This window comes from Lepidochelys kempii, chromosome 3 (assembly GCF_965140265.1).
Source record: "Lepidochelys kempii isolate rLepKem1 chromosome 3, rLepKem1.hap2, whole genome shotgun sequence".
In the NCBI taxonomy this organism is placed as follows: Eukaryota; Metazoa; Chordata; order Testudines; family Cheloniidae; genus Lepidochelys; species Lepidochelys kempii.
This window is the reverse complement of record NC_133258.1, coordinates 167525894-167553445: the sequence shown is the minus strand read 5'-3', so window position 1 is coordinate 167553445 and position 27552 is coordinate 167525894. Positions and strand designations below refer to the sequence as shown.

At 41.1% G+C, this 27552-nt stretch overlaps 1 protein-coding gene across 1 annotated transcript in view; it reads right to left on the bottom strand.

Annotated features, from left to right (window-relative positions):
* The window catches only part of KCNH1 (potassium voltage-gated channel subfamily H member 1), a 312972-nt gene that overhangs the window by 231142 nt on the left and 54278 nt on the right, over nucleotides 1-27552 (bottom strand). The window contains exons 6-7 of the mRNA XM_073335290.1: nucleotides 25279-25671; nucleotides 4843-5272 (exon numbers count right to left, since the gene is read on the bottom strand). Coding sequence (XP_073191391.1) covers nucleotides 4843-5272; nucleotides 25279-25671 — 823 coding nt within the window. The remainder of the gene's footprint in view (nucleotides 1-4842; nucleotides 5273-25278; nucleotides 25672-27552) is intronic.

Here is a 27552-nt window from a genome sequence, read left to right as displayed (position 1 = left end):
AGACCTAGGCCCATGATGATCTAAGTGTATTTCTTGAGTAATTCTTATCTGTGCTTTCACTTCCAAGGGAACAAAATCTTCTCTCACTTTATGTATGTACATTTCCTCTTAACAGTCCAAGAGCAGCCCTAAGTATCATGCATGTTCAACGTTTGCTGCATTATTTCAATTACAAGACCAGGTAAATAGGCTGTGGTTCACAGCACACCAACCGTCTTCAGAGTACTTAGATGGTGGTCAGTGGAGACCCGCCTGACCATATGGGACTGGCTCCTCCTCTTTGTTCGCACCTGCTCAGTGTATGAAGACACAGCTAAATACAAGCTTTCCTATTAATAATGTGAATAAAGATTGTAGTTGCCACAGGGACATTATTCCATTGGCAGTCAGAGGGGCAGTGTCTGCAAGACAAACCTCTATTAAGTCATGGTGTGGGCAAAAGCAAGGAATAAAGTATTGGGGCCCTGTGTTTTCTTCACTGGCAGTAACTAACTTGCCTTAGATTATTAGACTTCTGAGGATGTTTTCTAAGGCATTTAGAGATAATGTGAGAAATTCTAGACTAGATGGACTCTTTGCCTTATGAATCCACTCACACATCACAACATGGGACACTTTACATATGAAAAATACCACAGGAGGCCATGTCTACAGAATAATAAACCCCAGTCAGCGTGGCCTTCCAATACCTATGCAAAAGTGCTGAGTTATCTATTTAATACATATAAACCAAGTTGTACACAGCACATAATAGGGAATTAAAAATAAAAAGCAGAGTAGAAGACAATCTCCTGATTCTAATTTCAGAGAGCCACTTAGTTGGTGTCAAGGTATGAAATGCAGTGAATTGTTACTGGTCTCCTTAGCAGACATTACATAACAAAAGAACACTCAGCTTACTTGTATAATTACTGTGCAACATTTTATGCCAATGTCATCTGAGATCACAGCACAATGCCCTGGCTAGAACCTGTCAGCAGTAACCAAAGAAAACACTAGCACATGCAAATTGTAAAACTGAAGGAGGAAAAAAAATACAGCGTATCTATCCCAAAGCAATAACATTTGTATCGTAAGAATTGCCCCTCAATACCATAAAATCCATCAGAGGCTGGCCACAAGGTGATCCTCCATGCCAACAACAAGAAGACTAATTCATGCAGCTCTGAAAGACATGTCATTTGGAAGGGGAGTGGGAAGAACATCATAGGAGGAGGAAATTCTGGGCCTGATCCTGCATTCCTTGCAACTCCTTGACTTCAACTGGAGTTTTGGGATAAGCAAGGAGTCAGGCAGGCCCTTTGTTTCCTTTACCAGAAGAAACTAGAAGGCCTTGGATTATTAGATTTTTGAGGATGATCCCGGAAGCATTTAGAGAACATTTAGCCATTAGAACATTATTCTGAGTAGTCAGAGTACACATGTTTTTTCCCATAGTCCTGGGAAGGAAAAAGAAGGTAGTATTAGGCATATTTGCTTATTCTGAATTTAAGGTATTGTCCTTTGCATTAACACATGATCCAGTAACACGCTGAGCACACGCTTAACTCTTTTTAAAATCATGGTACTTCTGGGTGTTCACCACATCTCAGGGGATGTGCTGCAGCCTGCAGGATCTGGTCCAAAGTCCATTTGTCCAGAAAATATTTCTTCCTTCCATTGTTCACAGAATATCCACTAACTTTTCACTCTTCTGTCCTCTTGGACACTACTGTAATAAAAATGTCTCAAAAGTCAAGATAATTCTTTCCATAATTTATTTCTTGAGGTCTTTTACATTATCACCTAATTCTCTTTTATCTCTGCAAGTCATGCACTTTGATTCAAATCAATTTACACATGAAGCCTATTGAAGTGTTTGTTTTGGCCATTTTTTCAAAGATTTAGAAAATGTTTGAAGTCATTTATCATATAGTCTCTGATTAAGAGAGAGCACCAGGTTTCCATTTGCTTGGTCTGTCATACTGATTTCAGGTGACCTAGACATATTCTTTCCAATCTGTGCCAGACTCATTTTCCAACAGTAGATTGTGTGATTGGTTCAAGCTTTGCTCCAATTTTTTGTTCACATCTCATGTTATTAAGCACTGTGAGATTAGAAAGCCAGTAGAGATGTAATATAATAAATGCAATACAGATATCACATAAAAAGCTCGATTGTGAAACCTTCAGTTATTTTCTCCCATGAGTTGTCCCATTTCCTCAATCAAGCAGTCCCATTGGAGGGTAAGTCAGACTTTTTCATTTAAAGTAGGATTTAGTTGGGCATCTGTAAACATACAGGGCCAGCTCCTTAGCTGGTGTCGTTCCATTGACATCAATAGAGTTATGTTGATTTTCACCAGCCGAGAATTTGGCCCATCACTGTTTTCACCTAAAGCACATCACATGATCTATACAGAGTGTCCTGTACACATAAATAACCACAATAACCAAAGAGTACTTAGATTGCAATGTCAAGCACTTAAACGTCAGGAAAGGCCAGAATTAAGGTTGCCTGTGCATCCTTAATTGTGCCCCCTTGCATGCATACGCATGCACACACAATGATACAGTCTAATTACATGATCACCTACTATTGTTTCCCCACAGGAGACCTGACTCATTCTGTATTCAAGATGGACAGTGGTTAAGGAATATAAGTGTTCAATATTTCTTTTTATCGTCATTCAGTGCATAGCCCTGGTCTTATTTACTGCTCACTGTCAAAACCTTGCTCTGAATATGGAATTATTTGCTTCCTCATTGTCATTTCTAGGGCACCCATTACTGTTATAACCAAGTGACTCAAATATTAATCTCCACATACTATTCTCTTTATTTTACAGATGGAAAAACTGAGACAAGCAAGACTTAGGCTTTGGTGAATCAGTGACAGAATCAGGATTAGAATTCATGACCTCTTGACTCCCAACTCTGAGCTCATCCCTCCACATCACACTTCTGGAGGTGCTGAGCATCCACAGCTCCTGTTGACCCCAGTTGTAGGTATGAGTGATCTGCAGTTCTGCAAATCAGACCTCAGGTGTCTCTGTCTGGGTGCCCATAAAATAAGGAACAAATTAGTGTTCACTTGACAAAATTTTGGCTTAAGTGAATTGCTCAACATCACGTAGAAGCTCTGCGACACAGGCAGGGATAGAACTGAATTCTCTGGTGTGGTGTTCGACTGCCTTAGCCATGAGATCATCCTTTTTCCTTCATTTACTTCGCAGCTTCCTACTTCTGGAACAAATGAGGCAGGGGACCGAAAAACAGCATCGTTCGCTACACAGCCCTGCTTCACCCCAAGAGCGGGTCCATCTTGAATGAGGTAGGGGTCCTCTGCAATGAAAGAGGATGTGATCATGCAATTAAAAACTAGATCATGATGCACAAGGGGGTTGAATTCAGGTTGCACAGGCAACTTGGGTGCTTGACTTTGCAACTTAAAAACAAAACACACACAAAACATTAAGAGCATGTTAAGTAATTTCCTATGGTTTGTTTTTATAAAAGGAAAAAGGGTGAAAATTCTATTGTGTTAGTTGTCACAAACCCATTCCCTTCTCCTTCCCCCCATCAATCATCATCAGGGTTTGAACCCTGAAGTTTCAGCACAGACTTTCGCTACAGGGCTGATTACAGAAGGAGGCTGTTATCGGAGCATGGACTAGACTACTCCACCATGTACTGGGTCTGGAAGGAGCCAGGCCCAACTGTCTCTCTCCTCTGCCCAGGAGCTCCTATCCAGTGTGATGCTCCCCGAGGGTAGGGAGAAAGACCACTGCAGCCACATGATGAGTCCAAGGTAGGTTGTAAGAGGATTTCAACCCAGCTCTCTCCCACCATCACAGAGAGACTGTCTGCTCCCAAGGTTCGCTGTACTTACTGCTATTGTTTTGGCAGCAGCACCAGTCTCTCTCCTTAGAATGTTAGTATTCAAGATACCAGTCTGACATGCTACCAACATTTTGCTGACAACAGACAGGCAATTTTCAACAGTTTATAACTCAATTAAAGATTAATGGAATTTCACGTAACAAAGAAAAGGCACTTATCTGGCCCCTAGATCTCTCGCTGTTGAATTTCAAAGCCCTACTGCAAATACTATAGATGTTAGAGCTCCTCAAAAAAAAAAAATTGCAAGATTCTTTCATATGGGAAAGTTTAGGAAACCTGAACATATGTGTCACTACCAGCGTCCTCTATAACAAAATATTCTAGGTTCTATTCTGGCAGCTTGACTCTTGATTTGTGTAATATAGTAAGGGAAGCATTTCCATCTCTGAATATAAGAACTGTACATATAAATTTAGATACTGTAAAATCCAGAAAGTAGTGAATTGAAAGATGAGATTTTTTGAATTACTCACTTAGTTCCCAATTATGCAAACATTTATACACACAAGTAACGTTACATACATGAATAGTCCTATTGACTTCACAGCATACAGTTGTTCAGACAAGTAAACATCTTCAGGATTAGGTACTTAGTTTCAAACAAACATTAATACATTTCATTCTTGTTTGATTGCATATATATGGTCTTTAATTACCCAGAACTTGCATGTTCTAATTGTTTAAATGTAAGCAGAAATTCAACTATATTTTGTTACAGAAACAGTCATTCTAATATCATGCAACATTAATGCAAGATTTCTCACCCTTGATTTTAAAATATCATACCAGAAAAATCATAATATTTTATGTAATGATGTCTAAATGTTGTCACAAAACTGAGTTTTAAAGATTGGTTAGAAACCCTTAAGATACTGCGTAAGAAATTTTTATAAAGGTTAACTTGCACAGGAAGACTTTATACCTGTTATCTATGAAAAAAATGAAATCTCTGGTACTTACAGCCAATCATCATCATAGCGACCGCAAAGATCTTCTCGCCATCCGTAGTGGGGGCAATGTTCCCAAATCCAACACTGGTGAGGCTAGTCATTGTGAAGTACAACGAGGAGATATAAACAGAATCCTTGCTTGGCCCCCCTTCCCATTTCCCTGAACCTGTCGAGTTAAACCGATAAGGCGTTCCTATGGACTCCCCCAGCTGATAGAGCCAACTTTCCGTTCGGATTGTGTTTGTATCCTCATTAATAACTTCATAATCTCCTATGCTGTACCAAATGCAAGCCAACCAGTGAGCGGCAAGACCAAACACACACACCAGCAGAACCAAGACAGCTGCTCCATACTCAATGTAATGATCCAACTTCCGAGCCACACGACCCAGCCGAAGAAGTCGGACTACTTTCAGTGAACTGAACAGGCTACTGATTCCCTAAAAGAATAAAGCAGAGCAGGCTATTAGAATTCATTATTACATTATTTAATGTTTTCTATCAACAGTGTTCATAACCTAGGCATGCAAACTGGCCACTGACACATGCCTATAAAGCGACATTACAGTGAAGCGTATGAATGTCAGTGGCCTGTGTTTTCAGGGGGACATGCAAACCTTCTCTTCTGTTTCGATTCACTTTCACATGCCTTGGGTTTCTCTTTGAATTTCTCATTTCAGACCATTTGAAATATGCATAATGCACGTTAGAGTTGATCAGATATATAGCAATGTCTACGCTTTGCTATACGTTCATAGGTTTAATCTATATAGTAACTCCTCGCTTAACGTTGTAGTTATGTTCCTGAAAAATGCGACTTTAAGAGAAACGATGTTAAGCACATCCAATTTCCCCATAAGAATGAATGTAAATGGGGGGGCAGGTTAGGTTCCAGGGAAATTGTTTTTTTTGCCGTACAGTACAGTACTATAGTTGGGAGGGTCCCCCGCCTTACCCCACACAGGCACAGCCCACTGGCACTGGAGACAGTGAGGCAGGCAAGGAGGCTGAAGGTGCTGTAGGCTAGGAGAAGCACGTTGCGCAGCAGCAGCAGCTTCCCCCCCTCTGCAAGCACCAGGGGCGGGAGGGTCAACCCTCGGCCCGCCAACTCCACCCCTTCCTTCAAGTCCCCACCCTTAACCCACCTCTTCTTCCCCCACTCCTCCCCCTTTACTCCGCATGCTGCATCCTTGCTCTTTCCCCCTCCCTCCCCTGCCTCCTGCCCGGGGCAATCAGCTGGCTTGTGGCATTCAGGAGGGAGGGGGGAGGAGCGAGGACACAGCGCGCAGGCTCCCCCTCCCCACCTGCCTCTTTAACACTGCAAACCAGCTGATTGCCGCGGGTAGGAGGCGGGGGGAGGAGCAGGAGGGCGCTGATCTGTGGGGTCTGCTGGCGGGTGGGAGACACTGGGGGGGGCGGGGCGTAGAGGAGCTGATTGGGGGCTGCCAGCTGTGGACAAAGCAGGCGGCCAAACAACGTTATAGCGAAGCATTGCACAACTTTAAAAGGAGCATGTTTTGTAATTGATCAGGAACGTAAGATTGAAACAATGTTAAGCGAGAGGACATTAAGTGGGGCATTATTGTACATATGAAAAAGGCATTTTATGTGAATAGGGAAGTCTCATTTGCAAGCCCAATTTTGTGATGATATTGGTTGTGGATATTTAGATGTTACTTTGAGGCTGGCTGAAATTATGGTCCAATAAATGAACAGAACTGTCGTCATCTGCAAACAAAGACCAGTCTAAGCTTTTTATTATTGTGCTTATATATCAGATAGATTTGAGACACACCATATGTAGTGGAATGAGCTCAGTGTTTGGAGACAAGAGCTCCTTATTTCTAATCCAAGTCCCGCCACTGACTCACTGTGTAGCCTTGGGCAAGTTGCTTCACCTCTCACCCTTAGGGCTTGACTACACTACGCAGCTTTTAGTGACAAGGCTGTGTCGACACAGCCTTGTTGCTAAAAGTCAGCATGTGCAAATGCTCTCTGTCGGTATTTTGTCGGCACTTTTGCTGACAAAATACTTCCAGCCCCACAAGTGGCGTTAGCTTTGTCGGCAGGAGCATGCTCCTGCCAACAAAGCTATGGTCACACTGCCACTTGTGTTGGCAAAACTTTTGTCTTTCACGGGGGGGGGGCTTTTTTAAGTCCCTGTGAAAGACAAAATTTTTGTTGACAACATCGCAGTGTAGACAAGCTCTCAGTTCCCCCTTCTGGAAGATGGGGATAATACTTACCGTATCTACCTCAGATGTGGCACGACGATTAACTACAAAGGCTAAAAATGTCTAAGGATTTTGGATTCCTCTGTATTGGGATGTCCATCGCAACACCTCAAAGGAACCAGACTGTCCGAAAGTGCCGAGAACCCACCCTCTGAAAATCAGGCCCCTTTAAAATATCTGAACTTGGGCACCCAAAAATTAAGGCCCCCCAAATTACAAGTCACTTTTGAAAACTTCGGTAAATATTCTTCATGACACATCTTTGCAGTAGATATGATAAAGCTCCCACTGGGCTTCAAAATCTCAGATCTAAAGCGTGCACTACATAATGCTGAGTATCATCATTATCATCCAGATTTACACCATAAGTTTACAGAAAGCAAATTAAAAGAAAACAAAAACCAAACACATTTTGAGTGAGCTCATATATCTGATTTACCAGACACAGGAACTGCCTCTGACTAAAAAGATTTAAGTAAGCTCTCCAAACAAGTTTTAAGCTGTTTGTTTTAATAAATGTTACTGGAAATGCATAGTTGCATAATTCTGGTCACCAGGTTTTACCGATAGTTGTTCAGTCATGCTTACATATAATTTGCCTCAATGTTCTAGTTCAGGCTTGTTTAATGTAGTGGAACAATTTAATTTAGCTAATAACATATGATTTACATGTTAACATAAGTCCTTTGAGGACTGAAGCAATGTATTTTTCTCTTTATTTCATGAATTTGTCATGATTATAGTTACCTATTTTGAAAAAAATGACACCGCTAGATGCTTTAACAATAAAAGTCGACTTCAAGTGCTTCTGCTAATTGTGCTCACAAACATGTCCAAAGGGGACAGTGATATTTCTATAAAACAGAATAATTTGTAGAGATTTAGAAAAAGGGCCTAAAGTGATGTGTTCCCATCATATTTACTAGTTCTAACCAGGAATCAAATCACATATCAGCCTTCAAAAATCACACATGCGACTTGTTCCCCAGATGGACAGGTAAGCCCACCTTTCCCATTTGTGCCATTCTTAGCTCTACTTCATTGACAGAAGGAGTATGATCCGTTGCTTGAAATTCAAAGGTTTAAGGACAAGAAGGCATGTAGGACCTAATGTCCAAAATAGAGGATGTGGTAGGTAGCCCTGCAGAAATATCCGTAACCCCAATAGAACGGCAACACACAATATACATATACATGAAAATCCGGGAAGGGCAAATCTAACCAATCATTTGCAAACCCAGTTCCCTACTTTGAAGTCTTAAATGCCCATTTGAGTATTCACATGCAGGTTTTGCCCTCCTTTAAATATCTGTCCTCTAATGTCAAGACATAGCACTGTGTTTCCCCCAACACACCTATGATTTTTTATGTAATAATACGACATGCAAAAATCATTAATGTAACATTAATATGCCTTGTTATTACTCAGGGCCTGATTTACAGCTGGGCCTCAGGTTTGCAGGCATAGCTTTTCATACACAAATATATTGGGCCTTCAATTCTGTGCCCACAATAAAATGCAGACAACTGGTAGGGTTTAGATATTAGCTATTTAAGTTGCAAGTACAAACAAATAGAAGCTTAAAACAGACTTACTGCATATGCAATCTGATTCAGGCTAACACTGTTTGTGCAAAATTGAGCCTACAAGTTACAGATCATCGCCGAAAAACAGTTCCAAAGTGCTAACATTAGAGCTGTGCTGCGGATGGAAATTCTGTTTCACAAAGGACTGAGATTTTGAAATTTGGTTTCATTCCAACTTGGAACAAACAACAAAAAATTTCAGTGTTGTCTGTGAAGGAAAATGCCAAAAAAAAAAAAAAAATTGGATCAGTAAAAAGTGATCCAAATTCGACTTTATAATACAAAATTTAAAAAAAGGAACGAAGTAATTTCAAAACAAAAATCAAAACATTTCATTCTAAAAGTGTTTGGTTCTTCCCCTTATCATTTCTCTGAAATGAAACTTCTGTTAAAACACCACAAATTTTCCAAGCAGTATAAACTGAACTGCATTCTCCCATGGATAGTTCCTTCTAGGGCTATCGATTAATCGCAGTTAACTCACACAATTAACTAAAAAAAAGAATTAATTGCGATTAATCGCACTGTTAAACAATAGAATACCAATTGAAGTGTATTAAATATTTTTTATGTTTTTCTACATTTTCAAATAAATTGATTTCTATTACAACACTGAATACAAAGTGTACAGTGCTCACTTTATATTATTATTTTTATTAAAATATTTGCACTGTAAAATGATAAAAGAAATAGTATTTTTCAATTCACCTCATAAGTACTGTAGTGCAATCTCTTTATCACGAAAGTGTAACTTACAAATGTAGATTTTTTGTTAAATAACTGCACTCAAAAACAAAACAAATGTAAAACTTTAGAACCTACAAGTCCACTCAGTCCTATTTCTTGTTCAGCCAATTGCTAAGAAAAACAAGTTTGTTTACATTTACGGGAGATAATGCTGCCAGCTTCTTATTTACAATGTCACCTGAAAGTGAGAACAGGCGTTCTCATGGCACATTTGTAGCCGGTGTTGCAAAGTATTTACGTGCCAGATATGCTAACCATTCGTATGCCCCTTCGTGCTTCAGCCACCATTCCAGAGGACATGCTTCCATGCTGATGATGCTCATTAAAAAAATAACGTGTTAATTAAATTTGTGACTGAACTGCTTGGGGAAGTATTTTATGTCTCCTGCTCTGTTTTACCCGCATTCTGCCATATATTTCATGTGATAGCAGTCTTGGATGATGACCCAGCACATGCTCATTTTAAGAACACTTTCACAGCAGATTTGACAAGCCGCAAAGAAGGTACCAATGTGAGATTTCTAAAAATAGCTACAGCACTCAACCCAAGGTTTAATAATCTGAAGTGCCTTCCAAAATCTGAGAGGGATGAGGCGTGGAGCATGCTTTCAGAAGTCTTAAAAGAGCAACACTCAGATGCGGAAACTACAGAAACCTGAACCACCAAACAAGAAAAGCAACCTTCTGCTGATGGCATCTGACTCAAATGATGAAAATGAACATGCGTCGGTCCACTCTGCTTTGGATTGTTATCGAGCAGAATCCATCATCAGCATGGACGCATGTCCTTTGGAATGGTAGTTGAAGCATGAAGGGACATATGAATCTTTAGTGAATCTGGCACATAAATATCTTGTGACGCTGGCTACAACAGTGCCATGAGAACGCCTGTTCTCACTTTCAGGTGATATTGTAAAAAAGAAGCAGGCAGCATTATTTCCTACAAATTGTAACCAAACTTGTTTGTCTGAGCGATTGGCTGAAGTAAGTCTGAGTGGACTGGTAGGCTGTAAAGTTTTACATTGTTTTATTTTTGAATGCAGTAATTTTTTGTACATAATTCTACATTTGTAAGTTCAACTTTCATGATAAAGAGATTGCACGACAGTACTTGTATTAGGGGAATTGAAAAAAATATTAATTTTGTTTTTTACAGTGCAAATATTTGTAATAAAAAATAATTATAAATTGAGCATTGTACACTTTGTATTGTGTTGTAATTGAAATCAATATATTTGAAAATGTAGAAAACATCCAAAAATATTTAAATAAATGGTATTCTGTTGTTATTAACAGCGTGATTAATTGTGTGATTAATCAAGATTAATTTTTTTAATCGTGAGATTAATCATGATTAATTTGTTAATCACTTGACAGCCCTAGTTCCTTCATAGTTTTTCTGACCAGCTCTAGTTAATGTTTTTGTGCTAATACTAGTTTGCTCACATTGAACAAACATGCATATTTAGTTACATGTTTAACATCCTATATAGTAACTGGCAAAGTAGAGTACTTAAATGTTACTATAAAAACCTTAATTTTTGCTTTTTCTGACATATGTTTTAATATAAAAGCTGTTGTGTTAGCATATTTTGCATTTAACTTTTTTTCTTTTTTTAAATAAAAGAAATTAAAAGAAACCACCCAAAAAGATTAACACTTCATTGCTCCCAATTAGGCTTTGGAGTTGACTGTCATTATGGATTTTCAGGTGTGCAAGTGATCTGAAATTAGTAAAAATTTTATGTTGATGCACTAAAACAGGGGTGGGCAAACTATGGCCCGTGTGCTGAATTTGGTCCCTCAGGGCTTTGGATCCAGCCTGCGGGATTGCCCCTCCCCCGTGGCACCACAGGCCCCGCGCCGCTACCAGAAGCCTATGGCACCATGTCCCTGCAGCCCCTAGGGGAGGGTGGGCACCCTTGCCTGTGGGTACCTCCCCCAAAGCTCCCATTGGCTGGGAATGGGGAACCGCAGCCAATGGGAGCTTCGGGGGAGGTACCCACAGGCAAGGGCAGCGTGCAGAGCCCTCTGCCCACCCTCCCCCAGGGGCAGCAGGGACATGGTGCCGGACGCTTCTGCTAGCGGCACGGGGCCGGGGCCGGGGCCGGGGCCAGGGCTGCGGCTGGGGCTGGGGCCAGGGCAGGCAGGAAGCCTGCCCTGGCCCAGGTGCATGCCACTGCCACCCCGAAGCCGCTCCAGGTAAGCAGTGCCGGGCTGGAGCCTGCACCCCAAACCCTTCCTGCACCCCGCACCCCAACTTCCTTTCCTGAGCCCCCTGCCTGCACCCCAACCCCCTGCCACACTCCACACCCCTCCTGCACCCCAACCCCCTGCCCCGAGCCCCCTGGTACACCCCGTACCTCTCCTCTGCCCCAACCCCTTGCCCTGAGCCCCTTCCTGCACACTGCACCCCCTCCCACACCCTGCACCCCAGCCCCCTGCCCCAGCCCTACATTCATGGCCCTGCATACAATTTCCCTACCCAGATGTGGCCCTCTCTTGCACTAAAAGAAACAGAACCCAGTTTGCTCTATCTTAGCTGTGCTGCCTCTGTTGGAAGCAGTAAAGACTTAATTTTATCACTGAAGTCAGCATTGAAGATATGAATACACACAAAGAATACATCTCTTGGCTATGAATGTGCCATTTTTAGATTGCCACTTTCCAGAGTAGAATAATGCTTTACAGTTATTGTCTATTTTAATGCTGCTCTTATCAACACAGAAACAACCTATTCCATCACACAGCAGACAGCAACAGGTTAGCTTCAAGAGGTCACACAAGAGAAATGCCTCAACTCAATATACTCCCACTTGATGCTTCTAATTCTCTCAGGATTACTACTCATATACACATTTGAGGGACAGGTTAAGAGACACACATTGAGCTCCATCTGCCAAAGAAGAAATAAGTTTCAGTTCATTAGAGCTGGAAATGGTGCTGCACATCATCACCAAGAATTACCAATTTCTGTACTGCAAAGGAGCCCTTTAGGGAACACCCGTAAGGAAGATGCGAGTGTAGAACAAGTTTCTCAATACCAGCAGTCCCCTGTGAAACAGTGACTGGACATATTTCTGTGAAGTGTTGCTCCACACTGTTAAGCAGCTATGTAAAAACTGCACCTCATCTTTCATCAGATCTGTTTCTTGGGTGCTTTCAGAGGCTAGGAACAGACCTGAGTAACCAAGATGGGGGGAGTAAAAATAAGGATTTTTTACTCTGTTTTAGTCCTGTTTGCCATGCAGAGCCAACACAACGAAGGAAGAGCAAGCCAGACTCCATTCCTTCTAATGTATCATCAATAGAACGGTTTACCCAGTTCGAGTGAGATCCCGCCATGCAAACACACTGAGGGTGATAAGGGTGCACAGTTGTTCTTCACAGCAGAATATGGCCAGCAGAACTTTTATTTTTGTTATTGGTGATTCATGAGAAAGAAAGAAAGTCCAGCTTTAGTCTCCTCTGACGTATAGCACTGGCATTCAGAGGAAACAAGTCTTTGCTTTGTCTCTCAAAGTCTCCTGATAAGATCCGCTGCATGTACAAGTAACATGGAGCCCTGTGATGTCAGTTTTGCAAAGTCATTTTTCAGCTTAAACTGCACTTGAAGCAAACTGCACTTTTTGAGTAGCATAAAGACAAGCAAGCCTGGTTGCTGAAGAGGAGTATATTTGTGACCCATGCTTTTCAGGCCAAGAAGAGTTAGCGAAAAGATTGTTCTCAAAATGCTGCCAAATAACATTTTGGTAGTCATATGCCTCAAATTAAAGCTACTCATTAGGTACTCTACACATGGAGCACCTGATTTTCCAGTTGTGCATCACTGCTTTGTATCGTGCATGTTTTGGCTTCAGTCTTCTCTCCCTTTTCTGTTGTGTCACATACTGGTTGAGAGTTCCTCACATCACACACACACACACACAGCTCATGAAAACACAGATTAATCTTGGATTGATGCACCGGACTGGGATTCAAGAGATATGCATTCTAGCTCTGGCTTTGCAACAGACTGCTTGCAAGACCTTGGGTGAGTCATGCAAGGTCTTGTGTCTTGACTTCCCAAATCTGTAAAATAGGGATAACAAGTCATCCCTAGCTCACATGGGTAAAGGGAGGGTTAATTCAGTTTTCAAACCATTTATTATTAATTATTGCTGTTAATTTGTATGGGAGAGGCATATTTTGTCATCCATAGTTCAGCTCACATAGGTCTGAAATCACTGAAGAACCGGGCTCTAGCTGAAGAAAGTATAATTTTATGTAAATAATTTTAAATCACATTTTTTACACACCACAACTGAAAAGTGAACACACTTTATAATTCCCTCAGGGCATGATGGAGGATGAGTAATTTTAGGGAAGATTGGAAATAGTTTTCAATTTATATCTCCTGGAGCCTTCATTAAGGATAGCAGGTACAGGTTAAATTTACACAGTCACATTCTACTCTTCAGGACATTGCGTATGGCCTTCTTCATGCATAAAATGCAGGAATATGTTTCACTCTTATTATAAACACTGTGGTTGGGAACCAAGTGTGAACCAGGGGTAGAGGGCAAAATTTTTTAAAAGAGGGCTTAGCGTTAGCCTAACACTGGGTCCCCTTGATTTCAACTGGCCAAAGCACCACTTCTGAAAATCCTGCCTGTCATGTTTAAGGGTTATTGGGAGGTTTATGGCAATTTTGAGGTTTAATATAAGTGGAGTGAGATGTGGAGGCCAAAGAGTAAATCATTATAAGGACTGGAATAAAGCTAGATAAAAGTAAATGAGTTATTTGTGCAAAATTGCAGACAGATGGCCAAATTCACCACTGGCATAAGTGAGGCAATATTCATTGAAACCAATCTTGCCCCATTTATTTTAATGTAATTCTAGATTCAGTTTCACCACTGCATTGCTCTAGGTATCTGAAGTGTCATGATAATCCTGATTGTAAACAATACCATGATTAGAACTGTTCACCTCATCATTTTTAATTTTCTGATTTTCTGTTAATTAACAGAATTTCATGTTAATTGAACATGACCTTTCCTACAGATTACTATGTTTTGCAGCCAAGTTATGAGATAACATTATACTCACAAACTGTAATTAAAATCTAAGCCTTCTGGTTACCACTAGGGCTTTTAGTAAGGGAACAGCTGGAGATCTAAGATCCATGAAGCTTGTTTTTGGTCAGAGCTCTGAGATTCCAGTTTTCCAGCATCCAGATAGAACATAGCCACCAACTATGCCCATAATACAGAGGTGGAAAAGAGAGATCAAGAAAAAAAACCCAGCAAATACATAGGAAGTAAATGTAGAGATGGGTTGAAAACTGATAAAAGGCTAATGTGTCCAGGAAAAGATACACATTGTTTTACACTGATCTGTAACAAAGGGAAACAAAAATAAAGGAAATTTGTCAGTAAACTAATATTTCATTAAGCATTGTAATTTGGGGATGAGTGTCAAATTAAGAAGTCATCTCAAATTAATGGATCTATTTACCTTTGTTTCAGTGATACTGGTATAAAGCAAGTCAACTCCAGAAGCTTTTTCCCTATTTTGAAAAAAAAAAATACAAATGTCCAATCCGTATCTGGGGTCAGAACTACTTTTGGCATCTAGTACCAGTCCATCTTAAATTCTAATCTGATACCTGTTATGAAATAGATTATAAAGCAACCAACCATTTATCTACTCAAATAAATACTCTTTGCCATCTCATCTGATTTGCTGCCTCAGATCAATAAAAAAATACTCTAAACTGAAGAAAACAGGGTAACTGAATCCAGTCTTCTAGCAGATGTTTCCCTTTCTAAGCACTTTAAGTATCACTCTAACAGCAGTTTTCTGAAGTAATGCAAAATTTAATACGCTCAATTAGCTCTTCTCCTCGGACAACAGCTATCACCGTATGTTCTCACTGAAGATGTAATTTGATATATTAATTCTTTTAGATTTATACAGATAAAATAGCAGCCCACATAAGCTACTCATTCTTCTGCAGTGTGATAAATCACGTATCATGCTTTGCCAAGATCTGAGAAAGTAGCCTTGGCACCCAACGTATAAATTATACCTCTACTTATCTGTGACTTGGAGATAAATCCTATCCAGGCCAGTATTACAAGGGAAAACAGGGGATGCTGGCAGATGGACACTCTGCTGCAGTTATCTTGCCAGCCAGGAGTCCAGAGAGCAGGTCCAAGGGACACAGGGTAGGATGTTCTTTGCTGCTGCTCTAATAAGGAACAGTGCGTACTCCCAGATAATGTGTGTTGCTGATTGCAGCGGAATAAGTCCTCTTGCCGTCCAACTGCATCTATAAGGAGATGTGGTGCACAGACTGGCGTATTCACCAGTATTCTCTCCTATCGCTTGGAGAAGAGATCCTTTTCTATTTATTGAGGTGGGGTGGGGGTGGGGGAGGAGAGGATTCCTCTATGTTCCTCTTCCCAGTTCAACAGAAGGCAAAATCAAGGCCAGTGACTGAATTGTGTAATAGCTTCTATGGCAAAGTTCTCTCTTCATCTGGCATTTGTTTACTTAATACTAGATTCATTGATTTCAGTGGGAACAGGAGCAGGCCCCAAATGAAAATAAAAACTAAAGCCTCAGATTTAACAAATTTGCTGCTTTTGCCCTTTCAGCACTGATACAGCAATTGCTCCTGCAGGAAGTCAGCTAGTGGCATTAAGACAATATACATATTTCCTTGAGAAGTTTATTTTGTCATTCAAATCAATGCAGTCATGAAGCAGAACATTTTCAGTTAATCAGAACCACAAGTAATGTCATCAGAGCAATAAGAATAAGGTCCATGGACCAAATTCTGCTCTCAGTTACTCTGGAGAGTAGTGGTATACAGTTATACAGTGGTATAACTCCGATTATTTCAGTGGAGCTTCTCCAGGTTGACAGTGGAGTATCAGAGCAGAGATTGGCTCTAAAAACTTAAGAGTTTTCCCCAATAATTGCTCTTTTACTGCAATCATTTGTTACATGCTGCCCCCTGCAAAAAACACCCAAATCTGGCCCGATAACTAAAATTATTGCAGGTAAATCAGAATAGCCAAAAAATAAACTTGCAACAAAAATAATCAAATTAGCTCAGTGAGAGGATCCTTGTCATGACGCTACATCCAGCCCGGCCTCATTCTTAAATTCAGATTCCGGCTACAACTCCAGCTGACAAGGTTCTTTCAAACTCTGCTAAACACAGTTTTCCAAACCTTAAAGCTGCAGTAACCACAACAGCAACCGCAATCTGTAAAGTTCCATATCTGTGTCAATGGTAGTTCTGAGGGCAAACTGATTGTTACATTAGATTCAGTGATTATGGGAGACGTACCTGAGAAGGGAAGGGATAAGTATATGCTAGTATTATGATTTATTCATGTTATACACTATTTGTGTTCGTCAGGAGTGCATGATTCCATTTACCAGGAGATTTTATGCTCAGAACTTTAAAAGTGGGTAAATCCTGTGATTTCCCTATTCACATAAGCCTTCTTTGCTAACATGTACATTAAAGCGATGAATTTACAGAATGGCTATGACATGCCTAATTCAAATTAGAGTTGGTCAATTATATAGCCATATTGCTGCACAGCTTACAGTTGATTAGTTGCTCTGGGTTGCCAATAGCTTGTAGAGATTAACTGAATGGCAATCAAACCATAGGATCTATTCTTGAAGCCCTTAGTCAGCCAGTGAGAATCTGCCTGCATCAGGTCTGAGTAAAAGTCTTAAGATTTGAGCTGATAACAGGTAAAAGTGAAAAGATGGTAAATATGAAGGAAAAGCTAAACAATTTTTGAAGAACGTTAACTTCCCTCTAATGTATCGGGATGGAAATTCCACTAGACTTCATTAGAATCATTCAGCTTGTCTTAGGTTACTTCTGATGGTCCCTCTTGGGTTATGCTGGAGGACCATGAGACCAGCAGACCTGTTGCTCAGCTGGAACGTGGGCTTGGAAGAGGTAAATCAGATGAAAGAATGCTTGGACCAAAATTCCAAGTATCTTAAAGCCAACAATAAATCAGACTGGTAGAAACCATAAATATTCTAGGGGAGTGGAAAAAAATGTCCCCACTTTTTGCATGTGAGGGGGCCTCAATAGAGATTGCCACAATCGCAAAGGTCTGACTGGACCCTGTCTCTTGTGCAGGTTTTGAATGTGCAATATTCAATAAAAAGTGGAATTCACCACTCTACAAACACTGCCATATACTTGGTATTCATGAAAGTGAACACTCTATAAAGGAAAAAAGAGTGGCATTACATTTGAAAGAGGGTGTCAAAATGATTGACTGATATGGGGATGGAGAGCTATGGAGTTTTGAGAGGCGGGGTAAGGAGGGAAAGGTTTAAGAGCACAGCAAAGTGGGAGAGCCTTACATCATACTGAATCAGACATTTCTCAAAAGTTCAGAGTTCTAAATGTTTCATTGTATCTCCAGCCATTTTTAAGTGCAGCCACTTTTAGTGCAGCCAGTATCCATTTCCCAATATACATGCCCAAGAACTGAACTGCAGTTTTCTTTATCCTGGACTATGCCATGTATAATCTGCCTCTTGTGTAAAAACACTCCACAGAAGTTGGGTTAGGAATTGGTTTCTTTTTGCTTAGTTTAGCCACACACTTAGGCCTGGTCTACGCTCACAGCGACACATAGGGTACATGTAGCTACATGCTATGTTGAAAAGCAATCTGCACCCATGTTGTCATACGTAGCTACATGTGGCAGCGAAAGGCTATGGCCGCAGGGAGCTGCTGGAGTCTTTCCCTGCTGCCTCCCACACTGCCAGAGCCTTTCGCTGCAGGCGAACAGAGAGCAGAGTCGGGTGTGTACCCTAAGGTTCTGGTGTGTCTGTACTTTACTCACCTAAGCAATGCTCACTATCTACACTGCTATTTATACCCAGGCTAGCTGGGCATGCAGTGTCTGGACTCTACATGCCGCTGTAAATGTAGACGTGGCCTTAGAGAAGATTCATTTAATTACCACAGTTAACAGACCCACATTCAAAGCACTTTGTTGTTTCCCAGTCAGAAAGGAATCAAACAGGAAAGATGAACAAAACTAGGTAGGAATCTGCTCACACACACCAGTAAATAACTTTAACACTACTTGAAATGTAGCTGCGATAGTCTTTGAAAAGCAACTGTAAGGTTTCAAAGTTAACAAGATTCCATAAAACTCAGCTGATTTAACGTCTTTTCTTTCCAAACTGACTCCTCTTTGGACCTGTAAGATGGCAACCTTCCTCACCAGCCTGGAGAATTATCAGCTGCATTCAAATCAGTCTTCAGCCCTTGCCTCCAGATTCCATTTGTTGTCCAAACCACCAAACAACTCACAAAAGGAAAACAAACATTTCCAGCTGGAGCTTTCTACCCACACATGGCACCCAGGCTTCCCACCAGGAGTCTCCTGAAATGGTCTCTAAGGAAGGGAGACTACCCCTTCCTGCAGCTTCTCTATCTCCTCCTTTCCTGCAGTTCTTTATAGGAACACCTGTCCCCACCACTTCTCAGCTGCATCTGATTGGTAAATAGAACTGGCTAGCCCCAGGACTCTTGTCCTTAAAGGGGCAGGCCACCCTGTTACCTGACTATACTTATCACCACCATCTATTCCTTTATCTTCTTCAAGGTCAGGGATTATGTTCTTCCACTTCGTCATTAAAACCCCTTCCTTTGGAAGATAGGTATCTTCTTTGCCTGAATGCTAGATTTTTCTCTAATTCATCTGGCTAGGCAAATGTGAGTTAATTTATATTTAATACATCTTTCCTCATGACTTTTCAGTATGCATATCTCTGTCACCTCAATTCATAAGAGTGATGGATAGTTCTCAATTTAGTCAATGTCAGCCAATAACTGATTATAGTGGCTCATGTTAGTGCAGCTAGAGTTTAAGGCTCTTCACCACTTCCACTATAAACTCCCTTATTTCAGAGATTTATATGGTGGTGACACGAGTGGATTCCATTCCTGCCAGGAGATTTCATGACAGGATCACATGTTACCAGGGTAACAAGTCATTGTTTCCAGTGTCTTATGAAGTTATGGGCTGAAAACTGCATAAGATACAAAGGTCCGTGTGAAATTGCTCATGCCACCACTGCAAAAACATGCTTCAGCTTGGCTTTGGCATTTAAGATCTTAGACTGCATTGGTCTTGACAAATTCCTAACAAGGAATCTGTCATAAATCTATTGAGGGATACAAGACTACTATGTCACTGACTTCTATTTTTGTTAATTCTGGCAACTGAAGCTTCAGCACAAAAAAAGTAACATTATACCCAAATCTATGTGGATTTTCCTTGAGTGGGGAAAAATTTATGGTCAGTCTGAATACTGGCATATGATATTTGGTGCACATTTTCAAGAGAGATCAGTACTATAGGAGATCAGTACTATAGTACTACAACCCCTCATCCTAGGCAAGCTAAACTGGAATCCACTGTACCATCTTAACCTCAGTATGTACGGTTATAAATCTAAGTCTGGCACCATGATGATTCATTAGTCAATGAAAGACTTCCATTATCTGAAGTTCCTTACCAGTTCAAGGAAGGGTTTTGGCTTTTAATTGTAGGAATAACTCGCCAGTGTGGAAAAGACTGGAAAAAAGTTCTCCAATGTTCCTTTTGTGTGGATAAGTTAGTTAATGACAACAAAGTGTTTTAGAGACAAGACATTGTAATAAATCTGTATGGAACTGGAATTTTCATTTTGTTGGACATTCTGTGATTTCAAAGTTTATTTTCATTCCTAATCAGAAAAAAAACAAAGAATTTTGAGATTGCCCACAAAGTGAAAAAAATTGGGGGGGGGGGGCAGAAATCAGCTCAGATCCATTGAAATATTTTGTTTTATGTTATAATTATAAAATAATATAAAAATTTAAACCAAAAAGCTGATGCCTGCTGCTCTGATAAGAACAGAACAAAACATTTTGACCTTACTGAAACACTTCCCTTCATTTTTTCCCCCAAAGCAAAAAGTTTCCAACCAGCTCTAGTTCTAAATATTCCTATGATGGTGGATCCATCAGTAGCTCTGCGATTGTGTGTTTTATTTTTAAGCTGGGGCAAAAGGGAGTGGGAGAGACATGGTATTAAAAATATTTTATCTAAAACAGTTGATTTGGCACACGCCAATATTTATTTACGTGATCTGGCCTACGTGATCTATGAGTTGTGGCCAAATCTGGCCCAAAAAGAGTTCTACAATATTATCCATAGTCAATCTTGCCATCACTAAAAAATAGGGCCACTTATGGTGAATATAGGTGTCAGCTCATGATACCACATGCTGTTCATAGATTTATATATTTCAAAGCCAGAAGATACCATTAGATCATCTGGTCAGACCTACATAACACAGGGCATAGAATTTCACCCAGTTACATCTGTACTGAAACCAATACCTCAAGAATTGTTCTATTATAATTTTTGTGGTATGGGGCCATTGGGATCTCAGAGCATAAAACTGCACAGATTCCAGTGCACCAAAAAAAAAATCCCAGTTTATTAATATCAAGAAAACCAAACAATGTAAGGACAAAATAAAAGCTCACTATCACACTTCTCTACCAACACATGATTTTGACAGTATGCAAGCATGAATTGTAGAAACCCAAACTCCTGCATACAAACAGACATGGACGCCAAATGCTTTTAATGCTCAAATGCAAACATGAGCACCTCCAGCCTTCCTCCACAAGAAGATTCAAGAGCTAAATGACTCCAAGTGTCATAGTTAACTGAAGAGAGCCAACAGGTCTGTGGAGCAGTAAGGTACAAAGTGTTTCACGCATCAGATTCAGATGAGGCACCTCATATAAATCAATCCTTTATGTACATCACATGAATTATGGCATTTTTAAGAAAAAATTGGCTTGTCAAACTAGTTCGTTACTGACATCCATCTTTCTTTACAAAGAATGATTAGATACAGATGAAATTACTCAGCTTTCACCTGCTCTGATGAAGCCAAATAAGGATTCTGTTCTCTCTTACTACAGTCAACACAGGGAAACACTGAAGGAGTAAAATATGATTTTATAGTCTTTACCTCATTTTATTAACATGTTTGAAGGGTCATTCCCTATGGCAGGGGCATGCTCTGTTCCTGCCTCTTTCCAGAGGAACAAACTATTGAGACCATCAGGTAAAGCAGCCAGTGATTTATTTACAAATTTGTTCTCACCACCTATACAGGTTGTGCAGTAGCTTGAACAGAATCCTGGGGCTCTACGGCCTTTGAGCCCAGCAGGATAGAGAGATCTCCTATATCCTTCACTCTACCGGTGACAGCTCTTTCTCTTTCCCCCTTTGCACCTCCTTCCTGTGTGTGTGTGTGTGTGTGTGTGTGTGTGTGTGTGTGTGTGTGTACACCTTCCAAGTTAATGAGGTAATTAGTTTTTAACTCTCTCCAGCCTATTTCAATCAATTTGGCCTCCTTCCCATATTCAAGCATGAAAGGAGCAGCTAATGGAAGTTGCAGTGATCAGAGTGCTGGATCAGCAGCTGTTGTCCAGCACTCGGTCACATTTCCCTTCTGGCAATATTACATTATGATTTTTTATTAAAGTGTTTACCGTAAGGCTAAAAAAGGCAACCTTTCCGATGTAAAAGTTGTTTCCTCAAAGCAATTGGAGCAGCCTAGTGACTCTAGCCTTTAGATTCCAGTGAAGATTCCTTGTATTACTTCAGTTTCACACCAGTGCGTATCAGAACCGAGAGAAGTCATCAAGCCTGAAGGAAGTGGAACTGATGTAACAACAAGCCATGTAGAAGAGCTGTAATAAGGCATGAGTTACAGCAACTTAGTCTCTCTCTCTAGACTCAGACTTCCTGAATTTGGCCCTTCAAAGAGATGGATTGTCTTTATCTCTCCTCTGAAGCAGTTCATAGTGAAATGGACAACAAATATTGGGCCAGATCCTCAGTTGGTGTAAATTGTCATAGCTCCATTGATCATAATGGAGCTCTGACAATTCACACCAGCTGAGGATTTGCCCTAGTCAATCTACATTGATTTACACCAACTAAGGATCTGGCCCCATTAGGGGAAGTAATGGTGAACAGCATTAGAATAACAGAAACAAGAACAGCATGTTTTCTTTGCTTGAATGGAATAACTAGAATGACCAGGAATAACACTATTGTACTTTTCTGATTAAGAAACTATTGAAGAACCATAGAATAATTACAGTATGAACCAGTTGTTCCCTTTGAATGACAGCTTTATCCTAAGAATCTGAAAAACCAAGTTCCAAGTATAACAATATTAATCACTTCAGAAAATCATTGCAGTAACTATGTACCTATCTCTGTTCACTTAAAGGCTTTTCATTTCAGTGTAATGGCCTCTAGCATGGACATTCACACCTGGGTGTGTTCTGTATGTCATCCTGACAGAATCAGACTCAGGTTATCAAGAGCCTGTCCAGCAGGATCAAGAATGATTTGCTACTGTTCTAGGAACGTAAAGAAAGTTGACTCTAGTTGTTTGATTTTGTTTTTTTAAACTCTACTGTAGACACCACACAAATATATAAACTCTACTGTAGATGCCAGCTGTTGATCACTTGATCAATCCTTCTATTGCTTTATGAGTACCATGATTATCTACAACAGCAAAATGTCAGTCTTTCACATAAATCTTCCCTTTGGCACAATTTGGGACAAACAAATATTTAAGGACAGGGCTTACAAAGTTTTGAGGGTGATTTCACTTGTGTTAATTCAGTCTGTGGCTCTATATAAAACAAAAATCTATCTTCAGGGAATTAAATCTCACATAACATTACATTTGCTTCACTGCACTTAATAGTTTGCCTAGCTATCCCCAGCCAAAGTGAAAAACAAATATTTTACATGGATCTAATGAGACGAACAATGCTTCGTTCTCACAGCTTTTTTTGTTTAATTATACAAGAAGTAAAATGTTTTTTTGGTATTATCCAGATATTTCATTGGACATTATTTTAAGGAATGTCCTGATTTCAGGACACAGATTGGTCACACTTTACATTAAGGTTATGTTTATAAATGGATTATAAAGGATGAATAAACGATTAATAGGTGTTAGAAGTATGTTACAGGCATGAGTAGTTTTGTAAAGGGACCTTTCAATGCAACAAAAATAAGTCTACTCACAGGACTACAGACTGACAATTTGCTGTTTTATTTAGCTGCATCACAACAGGAGGAGGGTGGGGGAAATCCCACTAAATAAGGGAAGGGGGGAGCATGACTCCAACACATAATATATTGAGTAATCCTGTTAACCTCATGATGACCACTTTACTACAAGTACTGTGTCTCACAGCTGGTTATAAGCACATCACTAGATGGTGTTATAGATGGTTATAAGTAAGGCTAAGATTTTGTCATGGTTATTTTTAGTAAAAGTCATGGACAGCTCACGGTCAATAAACAAAAATTCATGGAAGCCATGACCTGTCTGTGACTTGCTGATGTGGCTCCATGATTTCCCCCTACCACCGTGGTGGCTGGGAGCTGTGGGGGTCCCCCTCATCCATGGTGGCTGGGAGCTGCAGGGTGACTATATTTCCCAAAGAGAAAAATGGGACATCCCAGCCGTTCACCCGAGGCACCCCCCTGTCACCCACAAGGCTATTGCCTGTCGCTGGAACCCTGAGGAGAGCCCCCTCAGGAGTCTGTCACCTGTTGCTGGAACGTTGCAGGGGGGCTCCCTGTCGCTTGTTGCTGCTGTCATCTGTCATTGGGACCCTGCCAGGGCCCCACTGGTTGTCAGCTCCAGAGTCCTGCAGCCCCTGGGGCTGAAGCAGAGAATGTCAAGGAGGTCTCTGGAAGTCACAGATTCCGTGACTTCCATGACCTCCGTGACATAAACGTAGCCTTAGTTATAAGCAACCTGTTGGACTCATCTATACTAATTGATTAACCATTTATTAAGATATTCGTTATTTAACCACCCTTTATAAACTATTTGCACATGTGACTTTAATATAAAAGGCGATTAGTCTAGTCTCAATGCAGTCTAGTCTAAATGACTAAAAGTAAAACTGTTAAAGCTACAACCTATCCCCCTAGTTTAAGTCACTGGTGGGATTAGCCCAGGGGAATGTCTGTGCTCCCCAGCTGTCTTGTGGCTAGCCCTGAAGAAGGTGAGCAAGGAGGGAGGGAAGGTTCCATGATCCCTCTCTTCTGCCCCTTCTAGACTGTAAGTCATCAAAACGAGCTGGAAAATGGTAGTTTCAGATAAATGTTTGGTATGCCATGTCTTCCAAACTGTGGTGCATGGAGCAACCGTAGTCTGCAGGGAGCTTGCTAGCCATATCATGCTGGCTGTCCTCCTCCTTTCTGGCTACTACATCAAATTAAAGACAGCTGGATAAAACCAGTGAATACCCTCCTGATCTTACTTTCTCCTATAAAAATTACCACTAATTGCCAAAGAGATGTTATTCGATCACCCATGGGAGGAAATAGGGCCAGCAACCACGGCTGTTGCCCTGAGCACCAACTTCTAGGGGCACTACATTACTTGCCTTTTTTTTTTTTTAATTTTATTTTTGGGCATACACACTTGGCTGGTTCATTCACGACAGGGGACCAAAATGGTTTTCCACCCTGGGTGGCAACACATCTAGGCCCAGTCCTGGGACAGGAGGTGGTGTGTGCAAGACAATATCTACATTATGTTGCATAGCTATGAATAAGCAGCAGCAATTGCTGTGGACAGCTACTAAAGGGAGACATGCTCACACCATATGCCAGCATATTTACAAGTATTCATTCCTTATTTTTGGGGGGGAGGCAAACATTAAAAGAAAAAAAATAAAGCCCTGGAAATGAGCCTGGTATACTAACCTCATCAACATTCTCAAATGCATTGATGACGTCGTATGGCAAGCATGAAAGCAGATCAATCACAAACCAGGTCTTCAGGTAGTTCATGCGGATCAGCTTGGGGTCTGAGATCACCTCTCCGGCTGGCCCAACGAAGGTGGTATGGAAATTAAGCACAATGTCTACTAAAAAAATGACATCTACAATGCTATCTATCACCAGCCAGGCCACGTTGTTCTGTTTGGTTTTAAAGGAGACGTTGTAAGGGACCAAAATAGCAGTGTAGAAGGTTAAAATCAGGATGATCCAGTCCCAGGTGGTCTTGAAAACACAATAATGTAAAATGATATGTGGTGGAGTCTTTGGTGCCTCTTGTTTGTACTGTGGAAGGATTTCAGAGCCCAGCTGCAGTACCTGGAACGACAGATATTTCAGAAAAAGGGAAATATTTTTCATTTTTTTGATTATTGAGCTCAACAAAACGTTTCACAGAAATAGTGCCTATTACAAAATCCTGCGACTCCTTTAAACACTAAAGAGTTGCAAGTACAGTACAACAGAATCCTTTTAAATTAACCGGTTGCCTCTACATCCTTTCACTATTTGTTTTTATGGTGTTGTAGCTTCCTGTTTGCATTATGGTAGCAATTTGATGCCAACCCCAGATCGGGGTCCGTCACAGGGCATGTGTGTCCCATAGCACCCCCTGCTGGCCAAGCATGGCTCCTGCCAGTGCTCTGCCTCATTTTCTCATCCATAGGGTTTTGTCTCTCTGCCACAGAATAGACGTGGTTCAGTCTAGGTCACTTTCAAAGGTCAGTGCACACAACTCCAAACAATCCAAAAGTACTTTTGCCCCACTTTGGTTCCCCTTCTGAGCACTTTCTGGGCTCCCTTTAAGTCTCCCTGCTCTAGGATGGAGCATGCTTCCCTGTCCCTTCACAGTCTTGGCTCCTCTTGGAGCTACCTTTCTATCTTCCCTACTCAGACGTAGGATGCTCGCTGCTTCCCTGGAGTCCTTCCAGACCCTCCCACAAGAGCCCAACTTGTTTCCTGTGGTTCTTCCTTCAAACAGAGTTTTCTCAGCTCTCCCATGAGATCCAGATGTTTCAGGGTGTCACCTGACCCCAATTAGTCCAGTCCTCTTAGGCTGGGAGGCAGCTACCTATGGCACAGGTAGAGCTAATGGAACAGAGCTGGCTAGCCTAGGCTTCTTAGACCTTAAGGGTATGTCTGCACTGCCACTGGGAGTGAGCTTCCTGCCCAGGTAGATGGACTCGCACTAGTGGGGCTTGAGCTACCTCACTAAAAACAGCAGCGCGGGCATTGCAGGTATGGTGGAGACTCAGGCTAGCCACACGAGCATAGACCCAGGGGATTGGGTCGGCGTGAGAGCCTGAGCTCCAGCCTGAGCCGCAATGTCCATGCTGCTGTTTTTAGCGCACCAGCTCAAACCCCACTAGCGTGAATGTGTCTACCCTGGCTGGGGGGGGCTGGCTCCCAGCTGCAATATAGACTTACCCTAAGGGGCAGACCTTCCTGTTACAGGGCCCCATTGCATGAGGCACTGAAAACATACATAGCAAGGGACGGATTCTGTCCTGAAGAGTTTACAGTCTAAATAGACAGGATAGACGAAGGATGGGAAGGGAAGCAGAGGCAAGGAGTTACTTGCACAAGGTCACTGGCAAAACCAGGAATAATACCTAGCTCTCCTTATTCACAGCCCAGTGCCACAACCACTGGACCACACTGCCTCTGAACGCTGTTGATTTAATTCTCTGCTATACTGATGCTATGATGTGGCATGAATTAATTGGACTTTGTTGTGCTACTTTGTGGGGCATAAGAGTAAACTCACTTTGCTTTCAACACCACAAAATTGCACCATTAGCCCAGTAAATTATGCCAGCTTTTAACTTTCACTTTCCATTAAAATAATTCAGACATCAGGAGTACTGAATATCTGAAGACCTAGGATCTGATTCTGACCTCATATAGGCCCAAATTCAACAAAGCACTTAAGCAAAGGCTTAACTTTAAGCATGCGCTTAAAACTCATTGACCACACTCTTAGCTTGAAGTTAAGTCCTTTTTGGAATTGGGCCTTGGATTGGTTTTACCCAGTGTAACTTCACTGCCTTCATTAGGCCTGATTAATACACTGGAATAACTGAATAGAATCATGTCTGGAAGGTTTTGGACCTGATGTTCATCTCACGCTAGTGTAAATCAGGAGTGACTCCATGTAAGTCAATGGACGCACACAGGCATGAAACCGGAGTGAGATCAGAA